We start from the raw sequence: 12338 nt of genomic DNA on the forward strand, positions 1-12338 counted from the left end.
CAAAAGAACGGGCTCAAGCCTAAACGGCTCCAAACTTAACTGTTCATGACTTGTCATGTTTACAATACTACTGCAATCGTAACTACTCGGCTATTTCCGTACCCGCAAATAAACCTTGTGTGTGGATGGACGCCGACAGCGTTTGGTTGCTACGTATATATAAACGTACCTATGACGTCACAGTCGTACAACACTATGAAACGTGAACTTTCAAATGCATCTAAGATATTATACACATCTAAGGTATTGTACCACTATCAATTTCCACTTATATGTTTATGTATTAGATTGAATAAAACGTTAATGATACCAAAACTGAATCTGTGGTGAAAATATATATAACACATTATTCAGGGATTCGGTTCTGGCCTTTTAACCTCATCCACGGGCGCGATTCCGGCGAAGAAATGCATCGATTTGATGCCATTCTTGCGCCGATCCACGTTCGAGTATTCTTACCGGTTACGAAAAGGACGAGGAAGTGATCCGATTGAATACTACTGATGAAATAAACCGGAACAGACGGTGTGACGTCATAAATTAAACTTCAATGGCCGCTCTCTTACAGGCGGGTAATCTAAAATATGATAGAATAATATTGATTTAATTGTTAAGCAAGGCTTTTTGTTGTTAAAGACTGTCATTTACGATATCGGTAAGTAATACTTTATTCATAAAAGCAACAATGTGGTTAGGGTTGCTTTTCCCTTTAAATCGAGTTTGATGTCAACATGTTTTAAACATTACTTGTCTAGAAGCTTGGAAGCGCCTCTAAATTAACCTACATAATGAGAGTGTTCGAAAATTGGACAGTACATATCGATTTTAGTATTATTGGCATAATAACATCGAATTACCCACTCTTATGTAAGGAATGATTCCATGGTATAGCAAGGAGTCCGTGTTTGCCCAACTCTCTATTTTTGTATTACTTATAGAAGTTATGGGATTGATCACTGCTCGTTAAATTCACCTTTCATTAGTGAAAACCTAAGCAAGATATATGCATGAATTGAATCATAACAACATGTTTTTCTAAAATATATTACAATTACTCAGACATTCTCCAATATATTTCATTATGACTCATTTTTTAAAAACCAAATATGTTTATTTTTTTGAAATAGGTTAACTGGCAACAAAGACGACTTCCAGACGTTATCTCCGAGTAACGAAGTCACCATATTCTTTTCCTCAGATGATTACAGGGGTGATATGGGCTTCAACATGACATTTGAGGCTATCAGTCTCCATCCCGGTAAGCGGCATTGGTTTTACATCATTTTGTAGATACGTATTTGGCCAAAACGTAATATTCTGAGATAGAATGTAGAAGAGTATACTTTATCTTAAATTCTGCTTTTCGAAAACAGAATAACCCATTTTCTATATAAATGTAAAACGTAAAAGGTGAAGGTAAGATGTATAATGAAAAGGGTAAAAAACTAAAATAAACTAAAAAGAATTATTTTCTAAAATACATTTTGTGCTGAACACAGCATATCAAATCCAATGTTCGAATATGGAAATGTTTACTGCTTCCCTATATATTTAATTTGTACTCAACTCATAATTTTATTGGTTGATTGACAGTCATTAAAATGATTTGTGCAATGTAATTATGCTTTATTTCGATATACCCTATAGCGGCAAGAGTAACAAAACAAGATAGCGTTGTTATTGCCCCGCTTCATATCAAATTAATTTTTCTTTTGATAAGAATGCTGATGAATTATAATAAATGTAGCTATGTAAACCATTTTATACGATAGAACCTGGCTTGGAATAGTTATTATTCCACTCTTCGTTGTTGTACTTTCTGTCCGTCTGTCCATCAGAGAGAACCTTGTGAACACTTCTCCGGTATGGCTTTTCGGATGGACTCAAAACTTTGCACAATGCTTTATTGCCATATGCATAGTATCGGAACGTGAAAACTCAATTAATTTCCTAAACGTTATAGTGGATCTAATAGGGGTGGGGGATGTAAAATTGCTAGTGAACATTTCTCCTTTCATATGGGCAATATGATGGACTTGAAACTTTGAACAATGCTTTATTGCCATTTGTACATATTGTCGGGATGTGGGAATCCAATTATCAAAGTCGATCTAAGAGGGATGGAGGATGTAAAATAGCTTGTGAACACTTCTCCTAAATAACTTACCCGATAGCCTTGAAATTTCGTACAATACTTTATTATCATTTAATGATGTTCACATTGTTGTGACCCAAGCATCTAATATTTTCATAAAATTCACAGTGGATCAAAGAGAACTGTTTTATACCTTTTTTCATGTACTGGTGCTTCAGCAAAACAGTACTATACAACAATGACATTGGTCACATCAATGTTAGAAATTTTCTCCATCTTTTTCCTGAATGCACAAAGTGCAATTCATGATGTCTATGTTCCTGCTCATGTTTTATCATCCATACCATTAAGTACATCAAGGGGAGGGGTGTGATTTGGAGCACTTTCAATTTGGGGAGTTGGGGAGACATTTGTTTTCAACAAAAGCAAATTATATTTTACATTTTTTCATACACCTATTCGCGGAATATAAGGCGTAAATCACTCAAAAACAAGGCATACGTTCATATCGTTCTTTGAATATTTTCCATGACAATAAATGCTAAGTAATCTTCTGTGTAATCAATGTATTATGTATCATTGTTGATTTCTTTCTTTTATATTTTCATTGCAGCTACTGAAGCACCGACAACAAAAAGCTCAACAAGTGAGTTCATTAAGAACCCAATTACAATCTAGTACCATTAGTCTTGCCAAGATTGACGTCTACGCCGACGATCGGGAGGGTCCCTGATAATTCATATCTAGAAAGTTTCCCACTACCATCTAGCTGGATGTTACGGCATAAGTGTCGGCGCCCAGTTTTTCGCCTGCCTTCTTTTTCTCTATCATTATTAAACATGCAAGCCTCACCTTTAAAGAGTGAAAACTTCCAACAGTAATTCCAGCAGGCCTGTTTTCTGCAAAAGTCAACATGGTCTCCACACCATACATAATTTCCTATAAATCTTGGAGTATATTTCAAAGTAATCTGATAAAATTAGCAAAAACCAAAAACGGGGGAGGTGTATCTTATACGAAGAAGAGGTGATTTACACTTTCGCTTTCACTTTAGATTGATGTTCTCAAGAGAAATGATTTATATTCCAGCAACCAAAATTCCGACCAATGAAATCATTACAATGAGTTCATTTAAAGTTATATTTCATGTAAACAGTTATAGTGTCCATCTATTCAACTGGATCAGTGTAACCTCAGACACTGTGAAGTAGTAAACCATATATACAACCAAATATACAACCAACTGGATCAGTGTAACCTCAGACACTGTGAAGTAGTAAACCATATATACAACCAAATATACAACCAACTGGATCAGTGTAACCTCAGACACTGTGAAGTAGTAAACCATATATACAAAAAATATACAACCAACTGGATCAGTGTAACCTCAGACACTGTGAAGTAGTAAACCATATATACAACAAAATATATAATTTTCTTTCTTCTTTCAGTTTTCACGTTTTCTTCAAATCATAAAATACATGTGTATAGATGGTACCTCTGCAGAAATTTATTAAGAAAACACAATTTTTATTTAATTTTTATGAATTAGGAAAATCATTCTTTAAAGTAGATGAACTTTTAAAGATATTTTCTACAAAAGAATTTATTCATTATTACCGTTTCAGGCACTGTAGCACCAACAACACCAGCTCCGATAAGTAAGTTCATATATATGATTTGTGATAATGATAGAAATGTAAATCATGTGATTCAATGATTATTTACCAAAACGAAGAAGACAAAACGTTCAGTTGATATTATGATATAGAAGGAACACGTCAAAGTCTTGAAGTGTGTTTTAACAAATCACGTGTTTCTATGATAAATAATTTTCTTGACAGAATGTGGTGGAGATATTACTGGAGAATCCAGCGGGGAAATAGAGAGTCCAAAGTTTCCCTCCAACTACCCACCAGGAATCACCTGCAGATGGAATATTACAGTGGCGGAAAGAGAAATTATCAAACTGTTCTTCCCTGTTCTGTGGACAGAGGCTGACTTCGATAAAATTGTTATTTATGACACATCAACTGGCGAGTACATTGAAAAGTATGTATATCTTCATAAGCAGTAAGGAATAAAGTGTATAAATTGTATAACAGGAAAATTGTATACAATTGTCTCATTTCAATAATATTATTTTCTATAATACCTTTGACAATCAATTCAATTTGATTAGAACAAGAGCACGATTTGAACTAAAACTTTTCAAATTTTATTTTCCACATGTTTACATTGCTTAACTACGGTAATTCTAATGGTCAGAAACATTTTGAATGTCAGTTGTTGAATTACAAATGAGGTACAGCACTCACAATTCTTTGTATTGTGAACAAGGCTTGTGCCATGGTGTTTTTTTTTACATAAAGATTGCTTAAAAGGAAATATCATGTTAAAACAAATTAAGATGTGACAAACACTAGAAACTGTTCAATTATGTTCAGAATTAACTTGAAATTGAAAAACAAATCTTGTACTAGTATATTTAACGTTGAACCATGATAAGACAGTGTATGGCCTTTGACTTTGGCCTTTTGTGTAAAGGTCAAATGGTAGAATTTTAGGGGCATCTTTATCTTGACCATACCGTTTTTGTCTTTTGACATAGGGTATATATATTTGATATGTTGGTAAGTTTAATTTACTATCACATGATCACAATACTGTCACCTTAATTAGGTGACTGTTATGTACTGTAACTTAATTTTCCACTTTAGAGATCGTTCCTAAAAATGTTTTGAATACTATGGAAAATGGAAGGGGAAATGTCAGTTTTTAGTGTACTAAAACAATTTTTCCTAGTTCTATTTGTTTTATGAAAACTTTTCAAAAGTAAGTTAAATTCGAAATTTAGATTTGGGTCTATTCTCACGCTATGGTATTGAGGCCTGAACTATGCATGTTCAATTTTATGGTATTAAAATTCCGTCTTGCTGATAAATTATTCATTTCCTATTTTAACAGCCTCAGTGGTCATCGAGACGGATTTGAGACCCTCTCAATTAGCAACAGGGTGACGATATTCTTCTCTGCAGATGATAAGAATTCGGAAATGGGTTTCAATATGACATTTGAGGCTATTACCCCTACACCAGGTAACTAATTCTGATTTCGTATATATATATATATATATATATATATATATATATATATAAACTCTAAACACTTTCTAGAAATATTTCGACCGTGTTACCGGTCTTCTTCATTCATGTTTATCTGTCATAGAAACGTAAGGCAAGACTACATACACAAAAGTACTATGGCGTCACAGTAATTATTATACAATTGAAAATTAACGTCAGCAACAGATAAACACGACTGAAGAAGACATGTAACACGGTCGAAATATTTGTAGAGAATGGGTTTTTTTTAAAATTTTACTGCAAAAAAGAGACTATTTCATATATATATATATATATATATATTATATTAATTACTGATTTTCATTGTTGTTTGATCAAATAATAAAGCGTTCCACGTAAAAATCCTACTTCAGTTGATGAGTTCAAAATATTGAGTATCCTATGACCTTAACTTTTATCAAAGTTCTCAATTCATGGGCTTATTTTTTTTTTTTTTGAAATCTTCACAAAACGAGATAATTTTTATGCAATCTGCTTCCATCTACAGCTGAAGTCAAATCTACTGTACCTCCATTCCGTAAGTATTATAACATATTATCCAATGAATTCAATAAATAGAATAACGAATATGATATTCTAATACTCTTCACGTCTTAGATATAATATTAGATACTTACGATTTTAATTGAACATTGTGCACATGTTTTCATGTTAATATTATCAAACGCAGTCTGTTCGTCTGTCTGTTACATATCGACCTATAATTTTCTAATGGAAAGACGTTACTGGCGCAAAAGTTGCTTATGATGATCTAATATTTGTCCTTTTATCATATACGAAGGGAATTTTGCCATCAAATTCACTTTGTGATGTTTGTCAAGGTCAAAATTTGTAATGAAAAAACAACATAAACACAGATTGTACTTGGCATACAATTTACATACCTGTATGATGAATTAAGGTATTTTGCCCCAAAACAAAAATGCCACAATGTGGATAAGCCCTTTCAGGGGTATTAGTACCGTTATAATAATCTAATGAGGAAAATTGTCTTCTCAACAGAGTGTGGAGGAGATATTTCTGGAAAATCGGAAGGAGAGATTGATAGTCCGGGATTTGGAGTTGAAAATTACCCAAAGGACATAACCTGCACTTGGAAAATAACAGTTGAAGAAGGAAAGCTCATCAAGATATTTTCCACATATGTGAACACCGAAAGCGACGCTGACATTATATACTTTTATGATACAACCACAGGGAAACTGCTGGACAGGTTAGTTCCCCCGGAGGATCCATTGCAGTTCTATTCATATTTTTATAGGTAGACGTTATGCTGATATTGCTGTGTCTTGAGATTGCATCAGATAAGCGTCATAGCGAGTATAATGTCAATGGTTTCAATAAGGGGGGATGTACACAAAACGTACTAGTTTATAATTTCCATTTCAATGCATTGTCAAAATACATAAATATATTTTCTGATTTTGCTTCGGACGCTAAATGATACTTACCGACATTTCTTTACTGACCAACTGAAACCTGATAATTCCATAATACCGAATGTGATGTTATGTAAAGCTCTAAGAGACCAAAGAATGTTTTTTTTCTGTTAACAATTATTCTTTTTGCAATGATCACACTTAATTTGAACATTTATGACGTAACAGCCTCGCTTGAAGGGTGGACGGGCTGATATATCATTTAAATATATGTTTAGAATTATAAATTGTGCCTGAGCAGTATTTACTGTGTCATTTTACAGGTTGTTGACTGAATATCGGGAAAATACCCGCTGTTCGACCGGGCAACAACATATGTTCTGTCATTAAATGTTTTAGTGCACATTCCCCAATTCTACGCAATTTAAAATTCTAGAAGCGCACATTCCTATACATTTTATCGCAGGTGAAGAGTTTACGTCCATCATTATTTGTAAGTTGTGACGATACAATTGAGTTAAAGGAGGTTCCGGTCATTTATAGTGCAGGCTTTTGTAATAAGGGAGGGGGCACTCTTGGTAGAATCTATACGGAAAATATCAAAACATGCAATAAATGATTTCTACCTTGAATATCTTTATATATCTATATATTTACATTCAAGGAATCTTTTATTAAATGTTTTTATTGAAATTGACCTTGCTTTCATCTGCGACAATGAATGTATGTTTGTTGCAAACTAGTTCGATCCAGTTTTTAGTACCACCTATCTGTGTAATCATTACGAAATATGGAACGTCATCAATGTCAAAGGATGCATTTCCTGTTCTGTTTAACGTAACGAATGGTCATCCATATATTTTAGTACTTAAAACTAGTTTATATTTTAAAACAATGCATAAAAATATAAATATAAACAATAAAATGTCTATCTTTGTTGTTTCATCGGGTAGCAATCATTGCGGAAGCATTCACATAACCCACATAATGCTAATTATCTTCATCACCCGATTAAACAACAAAGGAAACATTTTATTGTTTAAATAATATCAACTTTAAGTGTCCCTAGATTATGTTAGAAAGGGGCTCTACAAACCTGAGAGAAGAAATGGAAGGCTTCAAAAATAAAGTTTGAATATAAGTGAAAAGATTCAAATTAATCAAACTGTAAAATAGTAGGTCATTTGCATTGTGTATAAATACAGATATTGTAGAATAAAATATATCCACGTTACTTTGATGATTTGAAAATGGATATTGTTATAAATTGAATAGGACTGTGTATTTGAAGGTATAGATTGAATAGGACTGTGTATTTGAAGTTATAGATTAAATAAGACTATGTATTTTAAGTATATATTGTCATCTTGTTTTATCATTTTAGTGTTAGTGGCTACTCGAAAAGTTTTGAGACTTTTTCGCTCAATAACACCATTACTGTATTTTTCTCATCGGATGAAAACACGACTGCCACCGGTTTCCAGTTGGAATTTAAGGCTTTTAGTCCTGCCACAGGTACACATGCACAAATAATACTAATGTCTTGCTTCCTTTAATAAATTTGAAAATTATGAATTTTATGATGTTTTCATATTCATGGTATTCAAGATTTACATGTTTGTTTTAATATTACGGAATGCTAAGAAGTTATCGCAAGATGTATTATGACATAGACCATATATGTAATATAATTCAAGCATTCTTTTATAGAAAGGAGCAAGTATTTCTGTTACCTAAGTGCTACATATCCGATATCTTAAAGTGTTATATAATGTTTTAAACTGCAAGCTCTTTTTGTTTCTACAGAAGCTCCTTTTACAGCAGCATCAGGTGAGTTTCACATTTTCCGCCTTTGTAGTTCACAACATAAATTGTCTTGTTATAATCAGTGATGTACATTGGAACCACGGACAAGTTGTTGCATAGTTCTTTCAAATTCCATGTGACAAATTCTAGCCCGCCATTCCTTTACTAAATCAAGTGCGATCTAAATCAACATCATCTGATCTGCACATTCTTCAAAACTGTCATTAGTATAGGGCGAATGTTCAAGATTGTGAGGTGACAAGGGGTGAATAAAAAGAATATAGGAAATTATTCCAAGAATTAAATGGAAAACTTGAGGTTCTACAGAAGATTTAATTTCCTATGGGAAATAATAATTTCATAAGATAAAAAATTCCCTTAGGAACATTTATAACACCTAAACATCTGTTGAAATCCCAAGATAATATAGTTTTTCCTCATTATAAGTCATTGACTTTTCCTCCAAGAATCTAAAAAAAAAAATGAAAATTTCAAGATATGTCATCTGGAAGGTTATTCCAGAAATGTGCTGCAGCCCAAATTAGTTAGCGTTTTTCGCAATTTTTGCACTCATGACTTCATCAACTTAGGCTTGATTTAAAAGACTTCTATGGAAGGAACAATATTTATATGTCAAAATTTTGAATTGGGGTCAATAATGGAATTGAAGCCAAAGGAGGTTCACCAGAATCAGAAATATGAAAAGTCTATTTAAGGGTTTTGAAAGTAACCATTGGATTTTTCTAATCCCGTACGAAATTTAACCCACCGGAAATGCATTTTCCCAATAGAATATATTTATTTTATTGGAAAGATGACTTTTTAAGTTGACATTTGAACTATAGTCAGTAAAAGGTAATCCATTGTATGGCATTTTGGGGTTTTCTTGGTAAAACACTGGTGGGGTTGAATTTACTTGCTTGGCAAATTTATCCGAAAACGTGAACACACCTTTAATAAAACATGATTCTTTGAAATTTCAAGTCATTTGAAGATATCTTGATTCAATTTGACATTATTTTCACAATGACAACCTTCATATAGCTGAATATTTCAGAATATTTTATTTGTTAAAATCACTAACGAGTAGTTATTTGCAAGCATTGCAAATTCAGAATGCATTTATTTACAAAATTAGAAATAAAGTATTTATGGACATGATCACAAAAATGCATTTATTACTAAAACATGTCACATATTTTACACAGTATGTGGAGGAGAAATATCGGGGAAATCCGAAGGAGAGATTGCAAGTCCTAATTTTCCCTCCGAATATCCATTGGATATCAACTGTACCTGGATTATAACGGTCGCAGAAGGAAAGTTCATAAGGCTGCTTTTCCCCATTGTTCAAACGGAAAAGAATCATGATCTCATTGTCGTTAAAACGGGCAATTATTATGACGAGTAAGTTGATATATAACTATAGTACTATATATACTCATATCCATGAATTTCCGTGCACTTAATGATGCATTTTGTTTTTCTAATCACAACATTGAAGTTCAATATCCTCTATAAATGATCCAAAAACAGGCCCAGTAACAACTTATCGGTCACCTAGTGCAAAAGTATCACTACTCCAACGGGCTATGAAATCTAGAAAAAAAAAATCCTATTCTGAATACTTAAGCTAAATTCTAATGTTCAGCAACAGTGTAAAAGTGCATACACTGATGAAAGGCTTAAAAAAAAGGTGTATTAACATTAAAACATCAAACGATATGACTAATTTGGACCCATCCACAAGTCATAACCCTGGGTTGTGAAATTCACCATTTTTTGTACATCCTTTTCTGCTTAATTCCTAAGTATGCATTTATATTTTATACAGTATCAGCAAACTTACACATAAATACTATATACTAGGTTTGGCCCCACCCTGGGGGTCAGAACCCCATCTCTGGGGATCATCAGATTTACAATTTTGGTAAAAGATTACCTGCTCCATCCATTTAGTTTCAATTTAGTATCAATAGCACTAATGAAGATGTTATTTAAGTGTTTTATGCATAAACACTATAGACCAAGTTTGGTCCCACCCTGGAGTCAGAAATCCAACCCAAGGGATCATGACATTTACAATTTTGATAGAGGCCTTCCTGCTCTACATCACTATGCATTTAGTTTGTCTTACATGTGTGCGGTTCTTAAGAAGAAGATTTTTGAAAATTGGTCTATTTTGGACAGTTTTTGCCCCGCCCCTAGAGCCCCAGGGGTGCAGAACTCCTGAAATTTACACTTTATGCCCCCCTTATTCCAAATATGTTTCATACTAAATTTGAAAAGAATTGGAATGATAGTTATCAAGAAGTTAAAAATGTCTATAGTTCACACATTCAATAACTGACCATTTTGGCCCCACCCTGATATCAAAACCCCTACCCCTGGGATCATCAAATTTACAATTTTGGTTAAAGACTACCTGTTCTTTCTAAATATCTATTTACTTACAATTTAATATCAATAGCACTAAATATGTTATTTTAGTGTTTTACACATAAACATTATATACCAAGTTTGGCCCCGCTATGGGGTCAGAACCCCTACCCTGGGGATCATTAGATTTACAATTTTGGTAGAGGCTTTCATGTTCTACATCACTTTGCATTTAGTTTTTCTTACACATGTGTGGTTTTTGAGAAGAATTGGAATGATAGTTATCAAGAAGAAGTTAAAATGTCTATTGTTCACACATTTAATAACTGACCATTTTGGCCCCACTCTTATACCAAAACCCCTACCCCTGGGATCATCAAATTAACAATTTTGGTATTAAAAAAAAGCTATCTGTTCTTTCTAAATATCTATTTACTTTCAATTTTAGTATTAATAGCACGAAAGAAAATGTTATTTAAGTGTTTTACGCATAAACAATATATACAACTGTACCAAGTTTGGCCCCGTCCTGCGGTCAGAACCCATACCCCGGGGATCATGAAATTTACAATTTTGGTAGAGGCCTTCCTGCTCTACATCACTATGCATTTAGTTTTCTTACGCGTGTGTAGTTCTTGAGAAGATTTTTGAAAATTGGTCAATTTTGGGCAGTGTTTGCCTCGCCTCTAGGTCTCCAAGGGTGCTGGATTCCTGAAATTAACCATTTATGTCCCCATTGTCCCAATGATGCTTCATACTAAATTTGAAAAGAATCGAAATGATAGTTATTAAGAAGAAGTTAAAAATGTTCAATTGTTAACGCACGACGGACGACGCACGACGACAACCAGTTGCATTCATTTTAAACTCTGACTTGAGCTGAGAGTCAAGTACATTGTAATCTTGTTGAAAAATGAATTAACTGCGACGCTTCACGCCGGCATACTGCATGACGTGCGTTAACGTTAGTGCTTCATGGAGAGTATGCCGCCATCAAGCGTTCCAGTTCATACCTTCCTGTATTTTCAAAATTGAAATTTGTTCTTCATATTTACATTCTATTCATATTTCTATCGGAATTCCTAGCTGTTACATCGACATACTATATTTATCAAGATTCACAAGTACATGTACATCACCTTCGTGGGAAATGCCTATCAACACAATTTGTAAAGTTATCAAAGGCGTAACCATTGGAAATGTAAATGAAAGGCGAAGATAACGAACAGTGATCAATCTCATAATTCCAAAAATCAATACAAAATAGATAGTTGGGCAAACACGGACCCCTGGACACATCAGGGGTGAGATCAGATGCCTAGGAGGAATAAGTATCACCTGTCGACCGGTCACACCCGCCGTGAGCCCTATATCCTGATCAGATAAACCGAGTTATCCGTAGTCAAAATCAGTGTGTCAAGAACGGCCTAACAATCGATATGAAACACGTCAGACAGAATTTGACCCAATGATAGGTTGTATTGACGAACTAGATCGTTATAACGACCATAGAATTTGCGAAATGCTGAC

At 33.7% G+C, this 12338-nt stretch overlaps 1 protein-coding gene across 1 annotated transcript in view; it reads left to right on the forward strand.

Annotated features, from left to right (window-relative positions):
• Window positions 1-12338, forward strand: part of LOC125649013 (uncharacterized) — a 62493-nt gene that overhangs the window by 31203 nt on the left and 18952 nt on the right. Inside the window, exons 41-50 of the mRNA XM_056164495.1 lie at window positions 1128-1258; window positions 2709-2741; window positions 3727-3759; window positions 3943-4150; window positions 5066-5196; window positions 5732-5761; window positions 6247-6457; window positions 8008-8138; window positions 8430-8453; window positions 9638-9836. Of these exons, the coding sequence (XP_056020470.1) occupies window positions 1128-1258; window positions 2709-2741; window positions 3727-3759; window positions 3943-4150; window positions 5066-5196; window positions 5732-5761; window positions 6247-6457; window positions 8008-8138; window positions 8430-8453; window positions 9638-9836 (1131 nt within the window). The remainder of the gene's footprint in view (window positions 1-1127; window positions 1259-2708; window positions 2742-3726; window positions 3760-3942; window positions 4151-5065; window positions 5197-5731; window positions 5762-6246; window positions 6458-8007; window positions 8139-8429; window positions 8454-9637; window positions 9837-12338) is intronic.

The sequence above is a fragment of the Ostrea edulis genome, chromosome 5, assembly GCF_947568905.1.
Source record: "Ostrea edulis chromosome 5, xbOstEdul1.1, whole genome shotgun sequence".
In the NCBI taxonomy this organism is placed as follows: domain Eukaryota; kingdom Metazoa; phylum Mollusca; class Bivalvia; order Ostreida; family Ostreidae; genus Ostrea; species Ostrea edulis.